This window comes from Ictalurus furcatus, chromosome 7, assembly GCF_023375685.1.
Source record: "Ictalurus furcatus strain D&B chromosome 7, Billie_1.0, whole genome shotgun sequence".
Taxonomy (NCBI): Eukaryota; Metazoa; Chordata; class Actinopteri; order Siluriformes; family Ictaluridae; genus Ictalurus; species Ictalurus furcatus.
Window position 1 is genome coordinate 31015149 of NC_071261.1, and position 26183 is coordinate 31041331.

Genomic DNA, 26183 nt, shown 5'->3' on the forward strand with positions numbered 1-26183 from the left:
AACATTAAAACATCAGCCCAGGACTGAACCAGTGACCCCTGCGCTATGAGGTGCAACTCTACACACTGAACCGCCATGCCACCAACATTAACTAATGTTAAATTAGGGAGTGTTTTGTGTTCATTAGACATACATGAGGATAATTGGGGCGTGTCATCTGCATAAGGCATGTAAATTAGTGACTAGTGGGCGGGAGCTTGTCACGCAGCTGAAGCTGATTCATCATTTGTGCTCAAATTACTGCTCGTTTTGTGTTTTATAAATCGGACACGGATTTGTTTAGAACTCAAATTGCGCTTACTTCTGTGTGACCCTGTTATGCGCAAATTACAGGACTGACTTTAATGTGTGGTGTCATAACTGACCTCAGATATTTTAACATATAATAAAATACTCAGATTCAAAATGTTACTATTATTTTGTTTTAATCTGCATTTAAATGTAGCACTGATCCGCCAGACTAAAACTTGGCTTTATACATTTTTTTTTATTCATTTATTTATTTCACAAAAAAGAGGTTGGGGTCAAAATGACCTCAGACATGACCGATTGGGTCAAAATGTGCACAGGCATTTCGAAAACTCTAACACAAGATGTGCATGCTTATGAATTCAACTAATAAATTCAGCAAAAGCCAGAAGGATTCAAGGTTGAAAAATATGATTAGCATAACATTTTTTTCCAGAGATGTCGAAGTTGCTTTGGAGTCAGTTTGAACCCAGACATTCCAGGAAGGTTAAAGGCTACTAAAACAGAGACTGTAAAGGAAGAACCACACACATGATCATGTAAAGGATACGATTGTTTCACACACTCTTATTCTAAAGACTGAATAATTTTTTATAGCTGCTATAACAAGTGAGAACAGGAACTAGTTTGTTTTGAGGGCATTTCACAACTCAAATGCAAGTAGAAACAGATCAAATGATAACACATTGGTCCTTACTTAATAATAATAATAATAATAATAATAATAATAATATTATTATTATAATAATAATGATAATAATAATAATAAAAACTTAGCATTGGCAGGCTGCCTTTGTATTAAGAATAAATAAAACTTCAGGACGTGCTGTTACAGGTTGAACCCAACATGACTTACTTTTACCACCATAAGTTGATTATTTTCCTGTAACAGCACATCCCGAAGTTTTATTTACCGACCAGCACTGTAACGTGTACCTTACAGGGTTTTAGCTTCCAAAGATCTGTATTTTGTATGGCATAGTTTTACAGTGGAATAGGAATTGAGCCTAAACCCAGGGTAAAGAGGCTGAGTGAATTTATTCTTGATTTTGTGGAGGAGCTTAACGTTAGAGACGCTGTAGAAAGACAGAGTTCCTGCCTTGTAATCCACAAACACTCCTATTCTAGAGGGGCTGGGGCTCATGGAGATTTGAGTTTCTTGGTTGTTGTGCAGGAATGAGCAATGAGTGGAGCAGCACAGCAAATTCCAGGACTTATCATTGCGTCCAAACTCACACTCCTTACCGCTTCCCTTCCAGTCGAGGTATTTATAGGACACCGCAATAGAAACCTCATAATTCCCACTCCTCTCCACCTCCCAGTAACAGCATCCATGCACACTCTCACTACACATCACTTGACGACCAACTGAAGGATCATAATATGACCCTGATGACGAGGTCACGACTGTGTTTCCATCAGACAGACGGAGGGGATACCCTGCTGTGTTGGGATCCAGTGTGAACTGACAGTAATCTGATCATGGAAAAAACAAAAAAACACATTAAATCACTTACATTTAATAAAGGAAATTCCAGAATTTAACAATAATTTCATACAATAATCTGTACAGTATTCTTGTGTGTGTGTACATCAGTTTCCCTTTCTCTTTTTTTTTTCCATTCACAAGTTCTAACAACAAATAGCAATTTGTGGACCATAACTATTAAACCCCTGAACAAGACACCCTGTTACATAGGCTACAGTTGACAACGATAGCTGTCTAATAAGATTTTTTACATTCCAGAAATGTTCACGCCATCTGCAGTGTGTATGTGTGTGTGTGTATATATATATATGTATAATTATATATATATATATATATATATATATATATATATATATATATATATATATATGTATAATTATATATATATATATATATATATATATATATATATATATGTATAATTATATATATATATATATATATATATATATATATATATATATATATATATATATATATATATATATATATATATACACATATACATATACATATACATATATACACATATATATACATATACATATATATACACACACACACACACACACATACACACACACAGTATCTCACAAAAGTGAGGGTGATGGACTAAATCCTATTGAGCATCTGTGGGGCATCCTCAAACAGAAGGTGGAGGAGCACAAGGTCTCTAACATCCACCAGCTCCGTGATGTCGTCATGGAGGAGTGGAAGAGGACTCCACTGGCAATCTGTGAAGCTCTGGTGAACTCCATGCCCAAGAGGGTTAAGGCAGTGCTGGAAAATAACAGTGGCCACACAAAATATTGACACTTTGGGCCCAATTTGGACATTTTCACTTAGGGGTGTACTCACTTTTGTTGCCAGCGGTTTAGACATTAACGGCTGTGTGTTGAGTTATTTTGAGGGGACAGCAAATTTACACTGTTACACAAGCTGTACACTCACTACTTTACATTGTAGCAAAGTGTCATTTCTTCAGTGTCGTCACATGAAAAGATATCAAATATTTACAAAAATGTGAAGGGTGTACTCACTTTTGTGATATATATATATATCACACACACACACACACACACACACACATACATATGTACACAGACACACATACACAGTGCCCTCCACTAACATTGGCACCCTTGATAAATATGAGCAAAGAAGTCTGTGAAAAAGGTTGATTCGTCACATTTCCAGTTGACCGGAACGTCTTAATCATTGCCCTGATGGTGGAAATTTTCAATGCTTGTGCTATGTTCATATAGCCACTTCCCATTGTCTAAAGCTTAACAACCTTTTGTCGCACATCACAGCTATATTCCTTGCTCTTACCCGTTGTTATGAATGACTAAGGAAATTTGGCCTATGTGTTACCTCATATTTATAGCCTTGTGAAACAGGATTTCCTGTTCCTAGTCACCCAGGTGTACTAAAAAATGTCCAATATGAATGGGAATATACTTCAAATATATTTTTCTCATATGAATTCATAAGGCTGCCAATAATTGTTGCACACCTACATTTAACAGATTTTTGGATAAACCTGTGTCCATGAGAGCAGAGTATTTTTGTGAATTTTTTGAACAAAAGATCAAAAGTCTAAACAATAAGGACAATTTTTCACAGCCTTCTTTGCTCATATTTACCAAGGGTGCCAATATTAGCGGAGGGCACTGTATGTGTATATATACATATACAGACCTACACTGCAAGTCAGAAAGGCACGTCGCTGTTAACTTGTTTACAGGTCTATCTTTTTCTATGTCAGAACATCTTTGGCTAGTTGGAAATCTTCCTGTGTGGTTTTTTAGTTATATTTGGGGGTGGGAATTTTGCTGAAACCTGGCTACCCTCTGCACAAGCTTCTGTGACAACTGTTTTTTTTGTTTTTTTTTTTATTTGTCTGACAGGATTGCTCACTGAAGCTAACCAGCTTTCTTTCATATACATACACATATATACATATATATAAAATAAAATATTCCATGTGTGTGTTTATTGGAGACACTTACAGTCTAGGAACTCTTCTCTGTTTTGTGGAGGAATAAGCCGAATTTTCTTGACTAGAGAAACACAGTTAGATGTGCAGTTAGTCACAAAGAGACCAATGAACAGAAACAGTAGTTTTTAAGGCAATTGCACCATAAATGCACTCAATCAACCAAAGTTAGCTTTGTTACTCTTGTACTGGTGCTACAGGTTAATGTACAGAAGTTAGACAGCAAGTACAGATAATCTTAGAGCCACCAGGGTAGCACTGTACAACCTGCATGCCTACATCTTACACTAGTGCTTGAAAGTTTGTGAACACTTTAGAATTTTCTATATTTCTGCATAAATGGAAGCTAAAACATCAGATTTTCACACAAGTCCTAAAAGCAGACAAAGAGAACTCAAACAAAGGAGACTAAAACATTATACCTAGTCACTTATTTATTAAGGAAATGATCCAATATTACACGTGTGAGTGGAAAAAGTATGTGAACCTCTAGGATTAGCAGTTTAATTTGAAGGTGAAATTAGAGTCAGGTGTTTTCAATCAATTGGATGATGATCAGGTGTGAGTGAGTGAGCGTCCTGTTTTATTTAAAGAACAGGGATCTATCAGAGTCTGATCTACATATCACATGTCTGTGGAAGTGTATCATGGCATAAACAAGGTGATTTCTGAGGACCTCAGAAAAAGAGTTGTTGAAGCTTATTAGGCTGTGAAAGGTTACAGAATCATCTCTAAAGAGTTTGGACTCCACCAATCCACAGTCAGACAGGTTGTGTACAAATGGAGGAAATTTAAGACCATTGTTCCCCTCCCCAGGAGTGGAGACCAACAAAGATCACTCCAAGAGCAAGACGTGTAATAGTCCACAAGGTCAAAAAGGAGCCAGGGTGACTTCTAAGCAACTAAAAGCCTCTCCAGCATTGGCTAATGGTAATGTTCATGAGTCCACCATCAGGAGAACACTGAACAACAATGTTGTGCATGGCAGAGATACAAGCAGAACATCACTGCTCTCCACAAAAAACATTGCTGCCCTTCTGCAGTTTGCTAAAGATCACGTGGACAAGCCAGAAAGCTATTGGAAAAATGTTTTGTGGACTGATGAAGCATTATATTTGGAGAAAGGAAACTCTACATTCCAGCGCAAGAACCGTATCCCACCTGTGAAACATGGTGGTGGTAATATCATGGTTTCGGCCTGTTTTGCTGCATCTGGGCTAGGAAGGCTTGCACTCATTGATGGAACAATGAATTGTGAATTATAACAGCGAATTCTAAAGGAAAACATCAGGACATCTGTCTGTGAAGTGAATCTGAAGAGAAAGTGGGTCATGCAGCAAGACAACGATCTTAAACACACGAGTCGTTCTACCACAGAACGGTTAAAGAAGAATAAAGTGAATGTTTTGGAATGGCCGAGTCAAAGTCCTGACCTTAATCCAACAGAAATGTGGAAAGACCTGAAGCAAGCAGTTCATGTGATGAAACACACCAACATCCCAGAGTTGAAGCTGTTCTATACTGAGGAACGGGATAAAATTCCTCCAAGCCGATGTGCAGGACTGATCAACAGTTACCGGTAATGTTTAGCTGCAGTTATTGCTGCAAAGTGGGGTCACAGCAGACACTGAAAACAAAGGTTCACATACTTTTCCCACTCACAGATATCTAATATTGGATCATTTTCCTCAATAAATAAGTAACAGAGTATAATATTTTTGTCTAATTGGGTTCTCTTTGTTCATTTTTAGGACTTCTGAAAATCTGACGTTTTAGGTCATATTTATGCAGATATATAGAAAAATTCTATATTCTAAGGGTTCACAAACTTTCAAGCACCACTGTATCGAAGGCAATAATAATATTAGGAGCTATAGCTTACATTCACTTGAAATCTTCTCAATCTCATCTTTACAGTGTTTTTCTAGCTTCTCTCTCACTTGAGACACCGACTTTATCACATCCTCAAAAGTGTGGTGAGAATTCACTGTGACGGCGGGTAAGTCTGCACACCCAAGAGGAGCCGAGACAGAACGGAAATTCTACAGAGAGACAAAGAATCAGAGTGATGATGAAAAGAAAAAGAAACCGAAGCCAAGTATGGAGTTTGATAGACATGCGTCATGGAATTACTCTTGTACACATCAGAATACAAATGTTTGTAGTTTTCTAATAAAACGTGTGACAGTGTCGTCAAGGGGGCGGCGCACTCAACCTCAGCTGCCCTGACCTATATGTTTTTAGCAAGGCTGAAGAGGATTGTGCACCCTCTAATGATGCCCTTCTTCACTTTGAAGTGGAGGACCCAGGAATAACTTAAGGCTAAAGATGTAGTAACTCAGGAAGTGGTATGTATTCCAAGGGACATGATTTTGTGTCTTATGGCAAGGTCTAACCACTGAACAACAAGATCTCCTTTCTCTCCCATGCTTCTTGATCAGCAATGTGATGATTCCTGTGTCTGTGGTATCTCCTCCCTCTGCACTGCTGTGTCAAAATGGTCACTCAGAAAGATGACATTTCCACCAGAACCACACAATCGAAGTAAATGGTGCCATGTTCCCCACTCGTATATACGTTCCATGTATGTACATCACTGGCTAGGACACATCATCAGTGAAATGTTAACTCGTCAAATTTTTGAAAGTCCTACTTTTCATATGGAGTTGCACACACACCACACAAATGAGAACAAACAAGCCTTTTCATTTGGATGGATTCAGAAGGCTCGTATAATCCAATTTATCTGCATTGATTAACTCCATTTTTCCTGACTGTGTCCACGTATTGGAGACTTGCCAAAAATTAGATCCAACATTATAACTGTCATGCACATTTTAGCCGGTGATCATGTACATTATGTGATTATGGTCTCAATTCTGTTACCTGGAGGAAATAAATGGGATCCTCTGTGTGTGAAAGCTCCTCCATCTTAGCGTCTCTCCTCTTCAGCTCTGCAATCTCCTGCTCGAGTTGCTTCATGACTTTTTCAGCTCGGCTCACTGCAGCTTTCTCCTGAGCTCTGATCCGTGCTGTCACCTCATCGAGTCTTTTCTCAATGGTTTTGATCAACTCAGTAAAGATCCTCTCACTTTCCTGCACTGCTGTTTGGGCAGAGCCCTGTTAGGAGACACAAAGTTAGAGCATGTTTCTTAATCAGCTATTTTCCTGGAACCCCAGACAATGAGACTGATTTTCCTCACTAGACAAAGAGTGGCTGATGATGAAACAGCATTTCCAGCATCCACATGATGTTCTTGAAACTCACCTTGTGAGACTCCACAGCCTTTGTTAGCTCCTGAAGCTCCTTCACTCTTTCCTGGATTCTCTGTTTGTAATTTCCCTGCATCTCCAACAACTTCTTCTGTGTAGCAACAAGACATTCAGCAACATTCGATTAAAATGAGGTCAGTAATGCTTGCAAACCTGATGTAGGAGCTATTAGAACATTCATGAAGTTAATTAATTACCTGGTTTGAGTATTTAATAAACTGCTGATCTCCTTGGATTTTCATACACAATCTCTAGAGTTTACACAGAATGGTGCGAATAACACAAACACTGAGTGAGTGACAGTTCTGTGGGTGGAAATGCCTGTTCATAAGAGAGTTCAGAGAAAAATGGCCCGATTGGTTCGAGCTGTTAGTAAGGATATCGTAACTATAATATGGATATAATATAATTGTACCCATGATAGCCTCAGATTCCTGTTCTTGGCTGACAGAAGTGGAACCTGATGTGGTCTTCTACTGCTGTAGCCTATACACCTCAAGGGTCGATGTGTTGTGTGTCCTGAGATGGTTTTCTGCTCACTACAGTTGTAAAGAGTGCTTATTTGAGCTACCATATCCATCCTGTCAGCTCAGATCAGATCTCCTCTGATCTCTCATCAATTATGTGTTTCAGCCTGCAGACCCTCTACACAGGATGTTTTTTTTTGTTTTTCGTACAATTCTGTGTGAACACTGCAGACTATTGTGTGAAAATCCCAGGAGATCAGCAGTTTCTGAAGTACTCAAACCCACCAACAAACATGCCACGGTTAAAGTCATAGAGATCACACTTTTGCCCCAACCTGAACAGACGTGTGAACCCAATCTCAGGATTAAACCTGCGACGCTGAACCTGTGCGACAACAACACTATCTACTGTACCACCTGAAAGAATTCTATTCTATAGGCTAAATGTATTTTAAAAATATACACTTTTGACACTGATATTTCCCCAGATTAGTTGTAGAAGAGAGTTGTAAGATATTGTTACCTGTTTCTCAGCTCGTCCTGCTGCAACTGATACTGTACCATGTCCTTTATGTTTATGTAACATACACAAAACACAGATACACTGCTGATCAGTGCGACAGTAAACCTCCAGCAGTTTGTCATGCTGAGAGCAGATCTGCTCCTGGAGTCGTCTGGAGGCTTCCACCAGCTTGTGCTTCTTAAAGGCAGGAGATTCATAGTGAGGCTGGAGGTGAGTTTCACAGAAAGAGGCCAGACACACCAGACAGGACTTGATGGCTTTGGATTTTCTCCCAGTGCAGAAATCACACTCCACATCTTCAGGTCCAGCTGAACAGTGAGCAGGACGTGTAGCTTGGAGTCCCGTCTTCTTCAGTGTCTCCACTACTTCAGCCAGAACAGTGTTTTTACCCACAACAGGTCTTGGAGTGAAGGTTTGTCTACACTGAGGACAGCTATAGACTCCCTTCGGATCCTCCTGATCCCAGCAGCCATTAATACACACCATACAGAAAGTGTGTCCACAGAGAATAGTCACTGGATCCTTGAGTAGATCCAGACAGATTGGACAGCTGAACTGATCCTGAAGTCCTAAAATATTCGCTTCTGCCATTTTACTGAAAAATAAACTCACAGTCACTTACAGCAGCTCACACTTCCTGGTTCAGTCTGTAAAAGCCGTGTGGAGAACACGTGTGTCTGAAGGAAAAAGAGTCAATTGTTTTAAAATGCACAAAATAAACAAACAAACAAAAAAAGAGTGATATAATGATGATAATACTCCTGCACATGAAGACCTAGTGTATTACCTAGTGATGTCACACTTGATCCTGACGCTCGGAAGCGCGCGCCTATAAAAATAAAACACCACACACACCTTGCTTTGAAACACTGTATCCTTTCTTTTTCTCTTTTTTTTTGCCGCCAAAATAAAAACCACGTGATCCATGACGGCCGAACTTTCTTTTCGGTGCCCAACCACGTGACTGCTTTTGAATATTCTAACTTTCCATAAGTTACACATTTCCACTAGTAGGTGGCGCCAGTGAATGTCCTATTAGATATTTCGAGTAAGTCATTGTTTCATTCACTCAATACATTCATTGAAAAACGCCAAGTTTTCAAGAGACAAGTTTTAGTATTGCGATTTATTAAATTTGGCATGGCACCACAATAAGTCAATATTGATTATAAGCCAAAGAAAAGAGATATGTTTGTTTATTTATTTATAATCATGTAATGTAGGAGCAGTTCTAATAAAAACAAAAGACAGTAAACCATTGGCACAGCTGTCAATTACTGAAGTACAACAGAGATATATATCTGTCTATATATATATACGTGTATATATCTGTGTATATATCTGTGTGTGTACGTACGTGTATGTGTGTGTGTGTGTTTAGTTTTATCTGTTGTACTGGCCTCCTGTTTAATTCTCAGGCTTTCCTCAAAAACATAACTTTATACTTACAATTTATTTACCAATTACAAAGATTAAATAACAAGCTGTACTAGTCATATATAAAATACAGCACGCAGATGAACAGCTGACTGGCACTTGAGATGTCAGTCATCTTCAGTACTGTTTCAGTGATTGGCATTTGGTTACAAAGTTGCACCCTTTTCAGAGATCTACCAATCAGTGAAGAGCGCACTGTCAAATAAATGTTGAGATACGTTGTTTAATGTAAAAGCCACTTGCCCACACTCCCATTCATGCCCAGGGACTCCTAGTGCGACCCAACAGAACATATTAAAAGCCCCTTTGTCCAATGAGCATAAATAGAGTGCTGAATAATATAGGGATTAGATTTCATTGCTGCATTTTAATGACATTTTAGGGGAAGCGGGGCTTCCTGTGCAGTCTTAATGCAATCACCTGTGGTTTAAACATATATTTGAAATATTTGTTATTTCTTGGTTTTACTTTTATTTCATTTGTAAACTATTGTATAAAATGACACTGTCTAACAGCATGGCCAAGAGAAAAGTATACCCCCCTCAACTATACGAAATATTTATCAAATAACATCAGCATTGCTTGACTTCGTCCGGCTCAGCAACTCGACACTGTTTTTAAGATTGCAGCTACAAAGAATATTCATTTAAAGAACTTCTTTATTTATTGTAAAAATGTGTTTGTCATGATGTTGAAATCAACACATGGTTCTAAAGTTAGCATCCTTTACTGAATAATGGCCAATATTAGCCTGGATCTTCAATCCTGTTACTAGCGACCCTGTTGCCAAACAAGCTGATTTTCAAAAATTATTGATGCCTCAATGATACCATAATGGTGCACAGTAATGTCCCTTATATCGCCTTGGAAACAACCCAAATTTGTTTCCGGTTTAATCTACCTGTGTAAATGATTCAAACCTGCCACACCATGTTTTACCATACAGCCCAATAACCCCCCTGCAGTTTGCTTAAAAGTTATCGTTTTTTTTTTTATAGTTATAGAAGTTATAGGCTTATATTAATGAAATTATTTTGCGTCATCTCCATAACAGCTTGTTTAAACAAACATGCCGATTTATCATGATGTTACTTCATGAAACACATCAGTACATTGGTTATTCTCTGTAGGTCAGTGACTGACCACAATTCACACAGCTTTAGGTAGGTCGAGTCCGTCATTAGTGCCATCATGTTTCATTTGGGGAAAAAAAAAATCACTCCACAAAACTAGAATGAGGTCTTTGACCTTTGGTTGCCCTTCTATCAAATGCCTAATAAGGACAACCTTAACCCTAACTCATGACCAAAGAAAGTAAAACCAAGCAGAACATGAAAAACTTTCACAAATGTACTTATTGTATGAAGAAGAGAACTACAGCTGTCCACAGATAGATAGACTTTCCACCCGAGCCATCCTGTTTGGTTATATCACCACCCTAAAAAACACAAAAGATTGATGAAATAAAATGATATATAATGGCTTGTTCAATTTACTTAAAAGGTTCAGCAACTTGAAAAAAGATGAGTGAAACGGTCTATTATTTAACATCCCTGTTTTTATTAATCAGAATAGAAATGCTTACATTTCAAATAGTCTTGAATAAATGTTGCAAACAAAATGAAAGTCACAAAGTGAAGAGACAGAGAGAGAGAGAGAGAGAGAGAGAGACCAAGAGAGGTGTCTTGTTCAGCTTTAAAAAACTTAATACAGAACAAAGGAATATGTCAAACAAAAATTAATTTTGATATATTTCGACAATTTAGTCTTGGCCAATTCAACAGTTGCCAACCAGGGAGGGTGAAGACTAACATATGCTCCCTCTGAGCCTTGTGAAGCCAGCCAACCAAATCTTTTGGGGCAGTATAACACACTAAGAGGAAAAAGTGCTATCTACCATCTTCCTCATACATAGTGTTGCTGTGTTTCACGGAGGAGTGTAAGGACATTTTTGAATGATGATTTTTGCTCTCTTAGACTCCTGGCCATATATGATTGTGGCATCGTTGGGATTTGAAATTACTTTATGATTTCTGGAAGATCAGGTTCTAGAATATTTTAGTTGCATCACTTGGCAACTGTCACGATCTCCCCTTTAGACAGCACTGCAGCTTGCAGAGTGCTTGGAGAGCCGGAGTGCGTGCACGTGCACGAGCCAGGTGCGTGAGTGCTCAGCGAGCGCATGCTCTTCGAATGTTGATAACTGTTACAGTGAGGGAAAAAAGTATTTGATCCCCTGCTGATTTTGAACGTTTGCCCACTGACAAAGAAATGATCAGTCTATAATTTTAATGGTAGATTTATTTGAACAGTGAGAGACAAAATAACAACAAAAAAATCCAGAAAAACGCATGTCAAAAATGTTATAAATTGATTTGCATTTTAATGAGGGAAATATGTATTTTAAATATTGACACTTTGGGCCCAATTTGTACGTTTTCACTTAGGGGTGTACTCACTTTTGTTGGCAGCGGTTTAGACATTAATGGCTGTGTGTTGAGTTATTTTGAGGGGACAGCAAATTTACACTGTTACACAAGCTGTACACTCACTACTTTACATTGTAGCACAGTGTCATTTCTTCAGTGTTGTCACATTAAAAGATATAATCAAATATTTACAAAAATGTGAGGGGTGTACTCACTTTTGTGAGATACTGTATGTATATAAAAAACTGTCATTTACGTCAAAAACGATCAGACAAAACTGGAGTGTGTGTGTGTGCGCATGAGAGAGAGAGAGAGAGAGAGAGAGAGAGAGAGAGAGAGACTTACATTTTTGCACAGGATCTTGAAGGATAGGTTAATCCCAGTCATCGTAATCTATAAAATTCATTACAGAAACACAATTAAATGAGTTAGAGTAAAAATGAAATTAATTATTTTCCATTAAGAACACTTCCTGAAGTATTTTTATTCTTGTAAGACCACAGTGACAATGTCAATGACAGTCAAATATATTATACATGTTATTGTTACATTGAATGTTGTAGATAATCCGTGAGACAAGTTAGTTCCTGTTCTCACTTACTGTAAAGCAGCTGGAAACAGTCATTTCCCCACCAGCCACTCTCTCACATAATAACAAGTAATAATAGTAATATTTTTTATTTTTTATTTTTAAACACAGCTTGTCAGATTACTGAGAAAATGTAAACTGTTCTCCTAGACCTTCACAATCTTATTGTTGCAAAACATGTTGATGGAATCAGATACAGATGTATTTCAAAAGTTCTGAATCCTCCAGTAAGCACCATTGGGGCCATCTCTCAATTGGTTTCAGAGAAAAAAAATCAAAGTGTTAGAATGGCCCAGTCAGTCACCTGACTCGAATCCAATTGAACAAGAATTAAAAACAATATGTTTAGAAGAATGGACCAAAATCACACCTGAATACTGCAGAACAATAATTTCTTCATGCAGGAAGTGTCTTGAAGAGTCATTACAACTAAGGCTTCTCTACTACGTATTAAATACATTTCAGTTACGTGTTCAATACTTTTTTTCTTGTGTTATTCCACTTTATTACACATAACTTCATTTATGGACTTGAATGTTGTGAATACTTTATATTTCCAGATTTCTTGAGTTAATACCAAAGTCTGGTGAAAATTTCATGTGAATAACCTCATTGGAAATATATTTACTGAAAAAAAAATGTTAACACGTTCTATACTCATTTCCCCCTCTGTGTATAGAATATACAGTATCTCACAAAAGTGAGTACACCCCTCACATTTTTGTAAATATTTGATATCTTTTCATGTGACGACACTGAAGAAATGACACTGTGCTACAATGTAAAGTAGTGAGTGTACAGCTTGTGTAACAGTGTAAATTTGCTGTCCCCTCAAAATAACTCAACACACAGCCATTAATGTCTAAACCGCTGGCAACAAAAGTGAGTACACCCCTAAGTGAAAATGTCCAAATTGGGCCCAAAAGTGTCAATATTTTGTGTGACCTCCATTATTTTCCAGCACTGCCTTAACCCTCTTGGGCATAGAGCTCACCAGAGCTTCACAGGTTGCCACTGGACTCCTCTTCCACTCCTCCATGACGACATCACAGAGCTGGTGGATGTTAGAGACCTTGTGCTCCTCCACCTTCCGTTTGAGGATGCCCCACAGATGCTCAATAGGCTGGGGTCGTTAACATGCTGGAATACTGCCCTGCGGCCTAGTCTCCGCTTCAGTATGTCACAGTACATGTTGGCATTCATGGTTCCGTCAATGAACTGTAGCTCCCCAGTGCCGGCAGCACTCATGCAGCCCCAGACCATGACACTCCCACCACCATGCTTGACTGTAGGCAAGACACACTTGTCTTTGTACTCCTCACCTGGTTGCTGCCACACACGCTTGACACCATCTGAACCAAGTAAGTTTATCTTGGTCTCATCAGAAAACAGGACATGGTTCCAGTAATCCATGTCCTTAGTCTGCTTGTCTTCAGCAAACTGTTTGCGGGCTTTCTTGTGCATCATCTGTAGAAGAGGCTTCCTTCTGGGACGACAGCCATGGAGACCAATTTGATGCAGTGTGCGGCGTATGGTCTGAGCACTGACAGGCTGACCCCCCACCCCTTCAACCTCTGTAGCAATGCTGGCAGCACTCATACGTCTATTTCCCAAAGACAACCTCTGGATATGACGCTGAGCACGTGCACTCAACTTCTTTGGTGGACCATGGCGAGGCCTGTTCTGAGTGGAACCTGTCCTGTTAAACCGCTGTATGGTCTTGGCCACCGTGCTGCAGCTCAGTGTCAAGGTCTTGGCAATCTTCTTATAGCCTAGGCCATCTTTATGTAGAGCAACAATTCTTTTTTTCAGATCCTCAGCGAGTTCTTTGCCATGAGGTGCCATGTTGAACTTCCAGTGACCAGCATGAGGGAGTGTGAGAGCGATGACACCAAATTTAACACACCTGCTCCCCATTCACACCTGAGACCTTATAACACTAACAAGTCACATGAAACCGCGGTGGGAAAATGGCTAATTGGGCCCAATTTGGACATTTTCACTTAGGGGTGTACTCACTTTTGTTGCCAGCGGTTTAGACATTAATGGCTGTGTGTTGAGTTATTTTGAGGGGACAGCAAATGTACACTGTTACACAAGCTGTACACTCACTACTTTACATTGTAGCAAAGTGTCATTTCTTCAGTGTTGTCACATGAAAAAATATCATCAAATATTTACAAAAATGTGAGGGGTGTACTCATTTTTGCGAGATACTGTGTATATAGTGTGTGTCAATCAGTCAGAGAAAGAGAAAGAGAGAGAGATGCTTACACTTGGAATATCTCTGTCACGAGTTCCCCTTTAAGCAGCACGCTGTGGAGCATGTGAGCGCGCGTGCACGAGCAGGTGCGCGAGAACCTGCTTTTCCCTTGTTGACAATTGTGACATTTTGACACGTGCATTTGTTTATGTTTCTGTTATGTCTCCTCCCCGTTCTGTCATTGGTTGTTGTTTCACGTGTGTCTGAATTGCCCTCAGCCGTCAGCCATTACGAGGCTGATTATGTATGTATATATACCGCGCACCTCCCAGCACACAGCGCGGAATATTAGATAGAATAGATATAGTATAGTAGATTAGTTTATAGTCCTTACGATAGTTAACCATAGTCATAGTTCATGTCATGTTTAGATTCGTTTGTTTAGTTCAAGCTGGTTTCTCCGCTCCCAGTATCTTGCCATTGTTCATGTTTCATGTTTTGTGTCTCGACCCTGTTTTCCGCGACCTTGATTCCTGCCTAGCCCTGTGTAAGTTTGTTTGCCGAATGCCTGACTTCTTACATGTTTATGGATTACGTTTTATGGATCACGTTTTGGATCACGTTTTGAGTTTACCTGCCTGTGTCTCTACAATAAAACTGTTTAACCTGTGATTGCATCCTACCTTATCTCCGTTACGTCACGATACGTGACAGAATATTCTGCCGTAACATGGATGCAGCAGGAAGACAGGGGAGACATCACGCTACAATGGGAGTAGCAGGACAATACCTTACCGGGAAACGTTTGGATTACTGGCCGCATTTCTTGTCCGTGCAGTTCCCTCAGCGGTACGCCGTTGAACTGCCGCCAGAGACAGCGGGATTGGGGAGCTACCCGCTGGAGTTCCTCTTCAGCTGCCAGGAATATTTCTGCAGCCTGGCGTATCCCAAGCCTACTAAGAGACAGTGGATCAGGTTCTTGGTGTCCATTTTTTGCGGTCCGGCCCGTGACTGGGCGGAGGAGCTGGTGACCACTGGGTCCTCTGCCCTCCATGATGTCACTCAATTTGCAGAACTTTTTATGGAGGAGTTCACGCAGCCCGGGCAGCTTCATGGTCTGGATTTACTAGGGCGGAGAGTCAATGGACAGCCCCAGCCTGACCTGCCATTTAACCTCTATTATGAGGGGATTGACAGGTCAGCCTCCACCGATCCGCTTCACGCTCCAGCCAACGTGGTGGAGGTGGCACCGACATGCATGTCTGAGGGCTGCAGGAGGAAGACCAAGCTACAATGCCCTACCTGCAAAAAACTGGGTCTCCAGGAAGCATTCTACTGCTCTCATGAATGCTTCAAGAGCAGCTGGTGGGAGCATAAGAAACTCCACCGGAGAGCCCGTGCAGAGATCCAGCTCGGGGTCAACATGGCTGCCTCAGAGCTCCAGCACGAGACCTATGGGGAGGTCTCAGCTCCGGAGCTCCAGCCTGAGGTTAACCTGGCGACCTCAGAGCTCAAACCTGAGACCCACGAGGTGGGCTCACCTGCCGAGCTCCAGCTAGAGGTCAACAAGGAGGCCCCAACACCAGAGCTCCAGCCTGAGGTTCAGGAGGGGGTCTCAGCTCCACAGATCCACTGTAAAGCCCAGTTACTGTCCCAAGTGTCTGTTAAGCTGGCCGACCAAGTTCTGCTCAAGCCTAAGTCTACTGACACGGCTGACCAAGTTCTGCTCAAGCCCAGGTCTACTGACACGGCCGACCAGGTTCTGCTCAAGCCCAAGTCTACTGACACGGCCGACCAAGTTCTGCTCACGCCCGAGTCTACTGATACGGCCGACCAAATTCTGCTCACGCCCGAGTCTACTGATACGGCCGACCAAGTTCTGCTCAAGCCCGAGTCTACTGACACGGCCGACCAAGTTCTGCTCAAGCCCGAGTCTACTGACACGGCCGACCAAGTTCTGCTCAAGCCCGAGTCCAGTGATATGGCCAACCAAGTTCTGCTCAAGCCCGAGTCTTCTAACACGTACAGCCAAGCCCTGCTCACGTCCAAGTCAGCCGACATGACCGACCAAGCCCTGCTCACGTCCGAGTCAGCCGGCATAATCGACCGAGCCCTGCTCACGCCCGAGTCTGCCGACATGACCGACCGAGCCCTGTTCACGCCCGAGTCTGCCGACACTGACAGCCAAGTTCTGCTCACGCCCGAGTCCGCTGACAAGGACAGCCAAGTACTGCTCACGCCCGAGTCCGCCGACAAGGACAACCAAGTTCTGCACACGCCTAAGTTTGCTGAAACAGACAACTAGCTCTGCTCACGTCCACGTCTGCTGACATGCACAACCAAGTGTCTGTTGATACAGACAACCAAGCTCTGCTCATGTCCTAGTCTGCTGACATGACCAGCCAAGTTCAGCCTGCAGGCTCCGCTGAGTACGTCGCTCTGCTTTCCTGCTCAGCCAAGGACGTCACTCCGCTTACCTGCTCTGCTGGGAACTTCGCTCTGCTTTCCTGTTCCACTGCAGACGTCCCTCTGTTTCCCTGCAAGGCTGCGTACGTCGCTCTGTTTCCCTGCTCCGCTGAGGACGTCACCATGCTTTCCTGCCCCGCCGAGGACGTCGCTCTGCCTTCATGTTCAGCCGAGGACGTCGCTCTGCCTTCCTGTTCAGCCGAGGACATCGCTCTGCTTTCCTGCACTGCTGAGTACGTTGCTCTGGTTTCCTGCACTGCTGAGTACATCGCTCTGTTTCCTTGCTCCGTCGAGGACGTTGCTCTGCTTTTCTGTCCCGCCGAGGAGGACGCTCTGCTTTCCTGCTCTGCTGTGGATGCCACTATGCCTTCATGCACCGCCGAGGACATCGCTCTGCTTTCCTGATCTGCCGTGTACGTCGCTCTGCTTTTTTGTTTCGTCAAGAACGCCGTGCGGTCTCCTGGCTCTGCTTGGGACATTCTGCCCAGAGGGCTGGGGCCGCCAATGGAGATGGATGTTTCATGGCACTCCGGGAGGAGTGCCTTTGGGGGGTGGGGGGGATTCTGTCACGAGTTCCCCTTTAAGGAGCGCGCTGTGGAGCATGTGAGCGCACGTGCACGAGCAGGTGCGCGAGAACCTGCTTTTCCCTTGTTGACAATTGTGACATTTCGACATGTGCATTTGTTTATGTTTCTGTTATGTCTCCTCCCCGTTCTGTCATTGGTTGTTGTTTCACGTGTGTCTGAATTGCCCTCAGCCGTCAGCCATTACGAGGCTGATTATGTATGTATATATACCGCGCGCCTCCCAGCACACAGCGCAGAATATTAGATAGAATAGATATAGTATAGTAGATTAGTTTAGATTCCATAGATAACCATAGTCATAGTTCATGTCATGGTTCATGTTTAGATTCGTTTGTTTAGTTCACGCTGGTTTCTCCGCTCCCAGTATCTCGCCATTGTTCATGTTTCATGTTTTGTGTCTCGACCCTGTTTTCCGTGACCACGACCTTGATTCCTGCCTAGCTCTGTGTAAGCCTGTTTGCTGATTGCCTGACCTCTTACATGTTTATAGATTACATTTTTTGGATCACGTTTTGGGCATGTTCTCCCCGTGCTGCGGGGGTTTCCTCCGGGTACTCCGGTTTCCTCCGCCAGTCCAAAGACATGCATGGTAGGCTGATTGGCGTGTCTAAAGTGTCCGTAGTGTATGAATGAGTGTGTGAGTGTGTGTGTGATTGTGCCCTGCGATGGACTGGCACCCTGTCCAGGGTGTACCCTGCCTTGTGCCCGATGCTCCCTGGGATAGGCTCCAGGTTCCCCCGCGACCCTGAAAACGGAGTAAGCGGTAGAAGATGGATGGATGGATGGATGCATCACATTTTGGATCACGTTTTGGGTTTGCCTGCCTGTGTCTCTAAAATAAAATTGTTTAACCTGTGATTGCATCCTACCTTATCTCCATTACGTCACGATACGTGACAATCTCTTTTGGGCTTCAGGAGTAGGAGGTTCATGGGGAGGGAGCTTAACTACAGAAATTCAATTAAACACAGTTACGGACATACAAAAAATGTCAATGTAGTGAACAGAGAGAGAGATAGAGACTTACATATTGGCATCTTAATAGTGATACGAGGAGGTGATAAAATCTGGACATCCCTCACTACAGAAACACAAATAAATGTATTTATGAATACTATCACTTAAATTACAAAAGGTCAATGCAGTCAACTACAATATGAAATACAATATTTAAGTTAAATTTACCTCAAAAGTAGTCATTCAGCTTATGACACTGTGTGTGTAAATAATCAAACTCAGTGGAGTTGTTGTTTGCCTCAAGCAAACTTGCTGATAGGGTTTCTGACATTGTAGGACAAATTGTTGTCTATAAATACGATCCCATCACAGCGCTAAAAACAATTGTAGCTCCATCAAAAACTTTAAAACATTAGCAACAGTCAGACTCGGGTAGGAGATGTGGAGATGTGTCTGTGTTGTTCTTGGTCTCCATGTGCATATTGCCACATGCATTCTGTTTTGATCTATACATTGTCTCCACTGCTGTTCTGTCATATTAAACTTCTTGAGGCCTGAGGCTAGCACAATTCACAGCTATTGATTGGTTGAGTGAATATCTACTTTGATTGGTTAGAGTAAATTCGGCATTAGTGAAAATGTTGCCTTGCTAGCTGACTGGCTAGAGCAGACACAGTGAACAAAACACAAATAAATGACTGGGTGCTGTGAGGTTGTGCACTGAAAATTACTTGAGAACCAAATGCTTATTTGTGGATTACTTACTGTTTATTTGTGGATCTTGTTATATATTTGTGGAACTTGGTTGTTTATTAATAATACAATTTTTACAGGTTTATTTTGAATAGGTGCTGCAACACAATTAACCCTTGCGTCAAAAGTGAAATCGTCATCTTGCAAAAATTGGAGCCAGTATCTGTGCAGTAGAAACCTTGGAGCCACAGCATGCACAGTAAATACAGTTGGGCAGGCACTGGGTTTCACCTCTCACGTATGTGTATGTCCACACTATCACAGGAGTGAAATAATTCATCCTGAATGTCCTATAGTATAAAGGCTTGGTGTTTAGTGTAGCAGCATCTTTCTAATGCTCTTTTCTTTTGTTCCTGTTTTTGCTCTTTTAATTCTTTCCCTCTTTTATACTCTTTCTTTAGTTACTTTCTGACTTTTCCCAATTGGAATGGTCAAACCTGTAATTACTGTTTGGTTGCTTATTGTTAATTATTATATTGTTTGGTGTTTAAATGTTTATTAAATATTGATGGATTTTCCATTTTTATTTTCAAGAATGTCAAACAAACCCACTGCTAAATGTATTTTAAGGCAATTTAACATTACAGCTTACCTCCACTTGATATCTTCACAAACTCAGCATTATAGCACTTTTCAACGTTCTCTCTCAGCTGAGACACAGATGTTATTACATCCTCAAAAGTTAGAGTAGAGCTGAACGTGATGGTGGGCAAGTTTGAAGATCCAGTTGAGGTTGCGACAGACTGAAAACTCTACAAAAAAAAAGGGGGAACCAGAAACTGGGTGAATTTGGTTAACATAACAGACACGTCACACAGAATACTGCTTCTAAAATGTGATAGAGTTTGTAGTTCTACATTAAAATAAAAATAGATAGTAAGCAACAGCATGCCATTACATACTTGACCCTAGAAAGAACTGGGAAAAAAAAAAGCTTCATTGCAACAGCCAGTTTTGTGCCGTATCCAGAGTTCACCTCAGAGGTAACTTTGAACTTTGAACACAGCACTCAGACAGGTGTACACGATTTGTCCGTTTGGCAGGGAGCAGACTTTGGCAAAAACAGAGCATGTGATGCTGACCATGAACTTTTCTTGCTGAATATATGGCTCAGTGGCTTGTATTTCCTCATTTGTAAGTCGCTTTGGATAAAAGCGTCTTCTAAATGAATAAACGTAAATGTAAATGTCAAAGGAAGAGTATGAGGTCCAGCACCAGTCTGACTGTCTGATATAACCACAATACTTTCCCCATAGATTCATGAATTTTACCATAAGCCCACTCAGAATCTAGGGAATGACATTCTACTGCAAAATTATATCATTATTATGGCATTATATCATTTAATTAAGCATATAGTCTGCATTTGCCACAGGAGGCAGAGCTTATCATTGGGACTGAACTTTAGATGGATGAAATTATGAACATCTCTTACTGGGTATGTTTTTAGGAGAGAAATTAACAAACCATTGTCAATGATTTTATTAATATGATGAATCAAATTATTAAATGAAAAGCATGATGAAATAACACATGCCTTGCACACATGATGTCATATCACAGCAAACCAATGACTACATTTCCCATCCTGCACTGCAAACATGGCCACCATGGACTGCAATTCCCAGAACATTCATTCATTGTAATGACGGACACCTGCATCCAATCTCACGCACAATCACACCACAGTTTAAAAGGACTTTCTAGGCATTCACGCTTTGTGAAGAATTAGTGTTGTCACAGTACCAAGCGTTTATACCCTGGTCCTCAGTTTGTTTCATGTTCCTTGATCTTGTTCTTGTTTCTCATCTTGATTCTTGCCTTGCCTAGTTTATGCCTGTTTGTAGATCGCCTGACCCATTGCCTGTTTTTTTGACCACGCTATTGTCTCATGATTTGGATTTGTCTGCCTGCCTCTCTTTAATAAAAGTCTTTAACTGCACTTGCATCCTAACCTTCATTAAAAGGATAACGTGACTCATAACAATTTCATGACCTTGATTTAGCATCACATGGCCACATTAACTTATTTGCACAAATAAACTTTTGGAACACAATATAAGAAATAAATAGCTTTTTGTGTCCTGTCCAGTCACTTATTGCAACTCCCAGTAGGTGACACAGTGTTTTACACTCGTGACCAAACTATGAGTCATCCAGAAAATCAACTTAAGGTCCTTCATAATCTGACTTTGTATTAGAAAATCGTTCCTAGCATAAATATTGACATAACCTTTTAATTTAAGTTGTTAAATATGAATATGGCCCCTCATGGTCTGGTTGTAGTGATCTATGTATTAGTGCTGGAATCCTGAAACATTGTCTTAGGTGAAATTTCATTGTAAGATTGGACTAACATGCCCAAATTCTGAAGAGCTGCATTGATCTGAATATTCTGCTGATTTTCACAGTGCTGTTACCTGGAGGAACTGGACAGGATCCTCTGTGTGTGAAAGCTCCTCCATTTCAGCATCTCTCCTCTTCAGCTCTGCGATCTCCTGCTCCAGTTGCTTCATGACTTCTTCAGCTCGACCCACTGCAGCTTCCTCCTGAGCTCTGATCAGCGCTGTCAGTTCAGAGCATCTTCTCTCAATAGATTTGATCAGCTCCGTAAAGATCCTCTCGGTCTCCTGCACTGCTGTTTGTGCAGAGAGCTGTTAGGAGACACAGGGAGAGGATGTTTCTAAATCAGCTATTTTACAGGAACTCCACTCAGGGAGACAGTGAATACATGGCAACACATGAGTCTAATGCTGCTTTCAACTAGAGGTCATAACTTGTTCTCTACTTCTCCACTACCACCAGAAAAGGCCAAAAAAAAAAAAAAAGCCCCCTCGACTCGAAATCCCTGCTCATGAACTTGGGGTAGTCTATTCAACTATCAGTTCCTCGGAGTTCAAGGTGTTACACCAAATCAACATGGCTGTGCACAGCATCAGAAGTAAACAAAGTAACACCATTTACCTTTAAAAGTGTTAACTTTAGATCAATCATCATGAACACATGGAAGCATGATTCTGAGCTCTGACTTACCACTTACGAGGTAAGTAAAATGCAGCATATCCGAACCTGAAACAGCTGTTTCAGCTTCAAACTCACCTTGTGAGTCTCCATAGCCTTTATTAGTTCCTGAAGCTGCTTCTCTCTCTCCTGGATTCTCTGCTTGGAGTTTCCCTGCATCTCCAACAACTGCTTCTAAACAGTACCACAGCACATAATTCACCCTCAGTGTGTTACAGGTATTAAATGAGAAATTCTATAAATTGCATAATAAAATTTCACTGGAATCATATAGAAGCAATATTACTCGAGCTAAATGAATTTAAAAATAAAAATTATAATAAGAAAGCAGCTTATTCCTATCCTTTACTAGTTGTAGAAGATGGCTGTAAGATGTTGTTACCTGTTTCTCAGGTCGTCCTGCTGCAGCTGATACTGTATCATGTCCTTTATGTTCATCCATGGTACACAACATGCAGATACACTGCTGATCAGTGCGACAGTAAACCTCCAGCAGTTTGTCATGCTGAGAGCAGATCTGCTCCTGGAGTCGTCTGGAGGCTTCCACCAGCTTGTGCTTCTTAAAGGCAGGAGATTCATAGTGAGGCTGGAGGTGAGTTTCACAGAAAGAGGCCAGACACACCAGACAGGACTTGATGGCTTTGGATTTTCTCCCAGTGCAGGAATCACATTCCACATCTTCAGGTCCAGCTGAACAGTGAGCAGGACGTGTAACTTGGAGTCCCGTCTTCTTCAATGTCTCCACTACTTCAGCCAGAACAGTGTTTTTACCCACAACAGGTCTTGGAGTGAAGGTTTCTTTACACTGAGGACAGCTATAGACTCCCTTCTGATCCTCCTGATCCCAGCAGCCATTAATACACACCATACAGAAAGTGTGTCCACAGAGAAGACCCACTGGATCCTTGAGTAGATCCAGACAGATTGGACAGCTGAACTGATCCTGAAGTCCTAAAATATTTGCTTCTGCCATTTTACTGAGAAATAAACTCACACAGTCACTTACAGCAGCTCACACTTCCTGGTTCAGTCTGTAAAAGCCGTGTAAAGAAAAGGTGTGTCTGAAGAAAAGGGGAAACGATATGAAACAGATCCGCCCTCGGACTGAACAGATACAGATTAGTTTGACTTTCGTTTCCGATAAAATAAGAGTAGAGTTGCCAGGTCTGTGTGAGAGATCCGACTTATTCTCCATTTTAAACTAAACAAATAGTCAACTAATTCAACCCTATTTCAAATATTTTACTCTTTAAAATCTTGTATTAGACAACAATATTTATAAAGTAACCCAACATACACACAGTTTTCTTAATCAATGCTTTTATCAAGGGATGAGAAATGACTTTGGAAAACACTTCAGTGACACAAGCACGTTTTTATAGATAATGTGGCCTACTATGTTATTTTCTTGCACATTTAGTACAGACACAAAAAAACCTCCAACTTACCAACCAGTCTGGCTTTCAAAACCCAGACAAAAAAATTAAATCAACCTGGCCCCAGCTTCTCAAAGCCTAGGGACAATCACAGATCTGGCAACCCAAAGAGTAGTGGTAAAGGGTGAAGGAAAGCGAGAGCGGTTAATAACAGATACAGATAACGTTCTTCAGATAGCAAAGTATAGTGATACGATTTTAATATTTTACATGCAAACCGTACAATACATTACGTGAAATGACGACAATCCCATACGTAGTGTTTATTAAAATTACTTTAAAAATACACTCACTGTCCACTTTATTAGGAACACCTGTTCATTCATACGGTTATCCAATCAGCCAATCATGTGGCAGCAGTGCAGTGTATAATATCATGACAGTGTGTGACAGTATTAAAAATAATTCAAATAAATAAATAAACAAATAAATAAACATCACTCGTACTCTCCTGCTTTGGCCTCCATGACTCATTAAAGTGTTACTTGTATTTTTCAAAGAAAATTTGGGAGGGACTTGTCTGACTGATTGTTCTTACTCAGTACTCATGGACAGCAGGCCTCAGTGTTTTATGTTGCAGAACTAAAAAACAAAAAAGCAAACACATTCTGTCCATTGTCAGAGGTACAGAGGTTGAGCGTCCATTCTGAAGTGATGAAGACTTTCAAGGTTTTTTTTTTAATAAGTCAATGATAAGACATCAATTCTGTAATTATACTAAAGTTTATTAGTTATAGTAAAGTACATTTCAGCAGCAACTTTAATGCCATTGCATTAAATAACACAATCTGCAATCCTGGTACATTTTGTATATTGATTTATATTAGATTACTAGACCTGATGAACCTAATGAGCAGATTCAAGCTGTAAAGGTCAAAGAACAAGCATGTGCACAGATAGTCCTAAGGTGGTGCTCAAGCACCTGCCCTTTTGGCCTTAATTTAAACAACATTGACACAGTTGACAGAGTATCAAGTCTAAGTGACTCGGTGACACAAATCCAGAGACGACGTGAGGAAGAAACACTTTAGGGAATCTTGAGAAGAGAGTAAGGAGACAGTTTGTGGCTTTAAAAAGCAACCTTTTTAAGCAATTAAAAATATATATTTTTTAAAACAAACAGACAAACAAACAAACAAAGTTATACAAATTAACAATCTCAAAAGGATATTTTTTTGTAAAATTTCAGAATATTTAAATGAATACAAAATAATTGTACAGCACTACTGATTTCAGATTCTATCACAACACAGTTATTTGTGTCATTCAATTAGAGCTTTGAAAATATTATATTTCAAAATTTTATGCAAAGAAACCTTATTTTAAACCTGGAAATGTATTAATAAAAACTTCTGCATCAGAATAACGCAGAGAAAACGTTATGTGTAACAACTCTTTTACATTTCTCAGGACAATTATTACAAGATCATCTTTTACATTTTGAGGAGTAAAATATATGCTTAAAGACGGTCTACAATAAGCACAAGACATCAAATTCCATTTGACTTTTGCTTTAAGGAAACATCTCTGATCCACTATGACACTTTTCCTAATATGAAAATTACTACACCTTTCATCAACAGAAGAACACCACCGATAGAAAGTTCGGTAACGATTTCTATGAAGCCCATGCTTATAATGAATTATAGCCTCGTTTATAATTATTTATAAGCAAGAATTACTGCTCTTTAAACACATTTATCAAGACCTACACTTCATTATAATAAGTTATTGCTACATTTATATTATTGGTATAATTACTTATAAGCGATAAACTTGCTTTTTCAGTGCCCATGCTCATAATGCATTATACACCAATTTATAAGTATTAATTAGTCTTATGGTTCCATTAATGTATTCATAAAAATACAGCCTGCATTTTTATGATGTTATTATATTGTAGCTATAATGACTTATTAGTAATACATATTCATTTCTATGTCCAATAAGTGAATTATTTTATATTGTTGATAGATGTGTTGTGCTGCATTATAAATACTTATTGTGAGTTATAATACAAATAATAACCTCTATAAATGCATCATTGATGGCTTTAAATAAAGTGAAAGCATAGGATGCAGTTTCCATAATGCAAATGTTAAGAATTAAAATTGTTTATTTGTAAATGCAAGTACTAGACAATAATGGTTTTAATAAAGTAATGAAGAAACCGAAATCATATTAATATCAACAGTTGCTAAGTTGTTTTTTAATGTTACATACTAGCAAAACATTGTAAAATGAGTTTTTGAAGTATAATGTCAAATCTGAATATGGATTTCCATACATATGGCTGAGGAGCTAG

General features: G+C 40.3%; 3 protein-coding genes across 5 annotated transcripts in view; all 3 read right to left on the bottom strand.

Annotated features, from left to right (window-relative positions):
- Positions 1-373: 373 nt before the first annotated feature.
- On the bottom strand, positions 374-12530 carry LOC128610450 (E3 ubiquitin/ISG15 ligase TRIM25-like). Of its 2 annotated transcripts, XM_053629780.1 has the most exons (9): positions 12212-12530; positions 10792-10875; positions 8788-8829; positions 8001-8677; positions 7006-7101; positions 6624-6857; positions 5620-5779; positions 3751-3801; positions 374-1725 (listed from the first exon to the last, which is right to left on the bottom strand). In XM_053629780.1, exons 4-9 carry the CDS (start codon positions 8589-8591, stop codon positions 1187-1189), a joined length of 1671 nt encoding a protein of 556 aa, XP_053485755.1. In that variant the 5' UTR covers positions 8592-8677; positions 8788-8829; positions 10792-10875; positions 12212-12530; the 3' UTR covers positions 374-1186. The 2 variants fall into 2 exon arrangements, with proteins under 2 accessions (XP_053485755.1, XP_053485754.1); XM_053629779.1 differs by having other exon boundaries at positions 8788-10875.
- A 5447-nt stretch (positions 12531-17977) lies between these two features.
- On the bottom strand, positions 17978-23724 carry LOC128610454 (E3 ubiquitin/ISG15 ligase TRIM25-like). The gene is made up of 6 exons (XM_053629788.1): positions 22825-23724; positions 22521-22616; positions 21842-22075; positions 20014-20173; positions 18739-18792; positions 17978-18658 (listed from the first exon to the last, which is right to left on the bottom strand). Exons 1-6 carry the CDS (start codon positions 23413-23415, stop codon positions 18591-18593), a joined length of 1203 nt encoding a protein of 400 aa, XP_053485763.1. The 5' UTR covers positions 23416-23724; the 3' UTR covers positions 17978-18590.
- Positions 23725-24830: 1106 nt separating this feature from the next.
- LOC128610453 (E3 ubiquitin/ISG15 ligase TRIM25) overlaps positions 24831-26183 on the bottom strand; it is a 10506-nt gene continuing 9153 nt past the window's right edge. For both annotated transcript variants that reach the window (XM_053629785.1, XM_053629787.1), the window contains exon 8: positions 24831-26183. This exon is cut by the window's right edge and continues 380 nt beyond it. The gene's annotated coding sequence lies outside the window, so the exon portion shown is untranslated.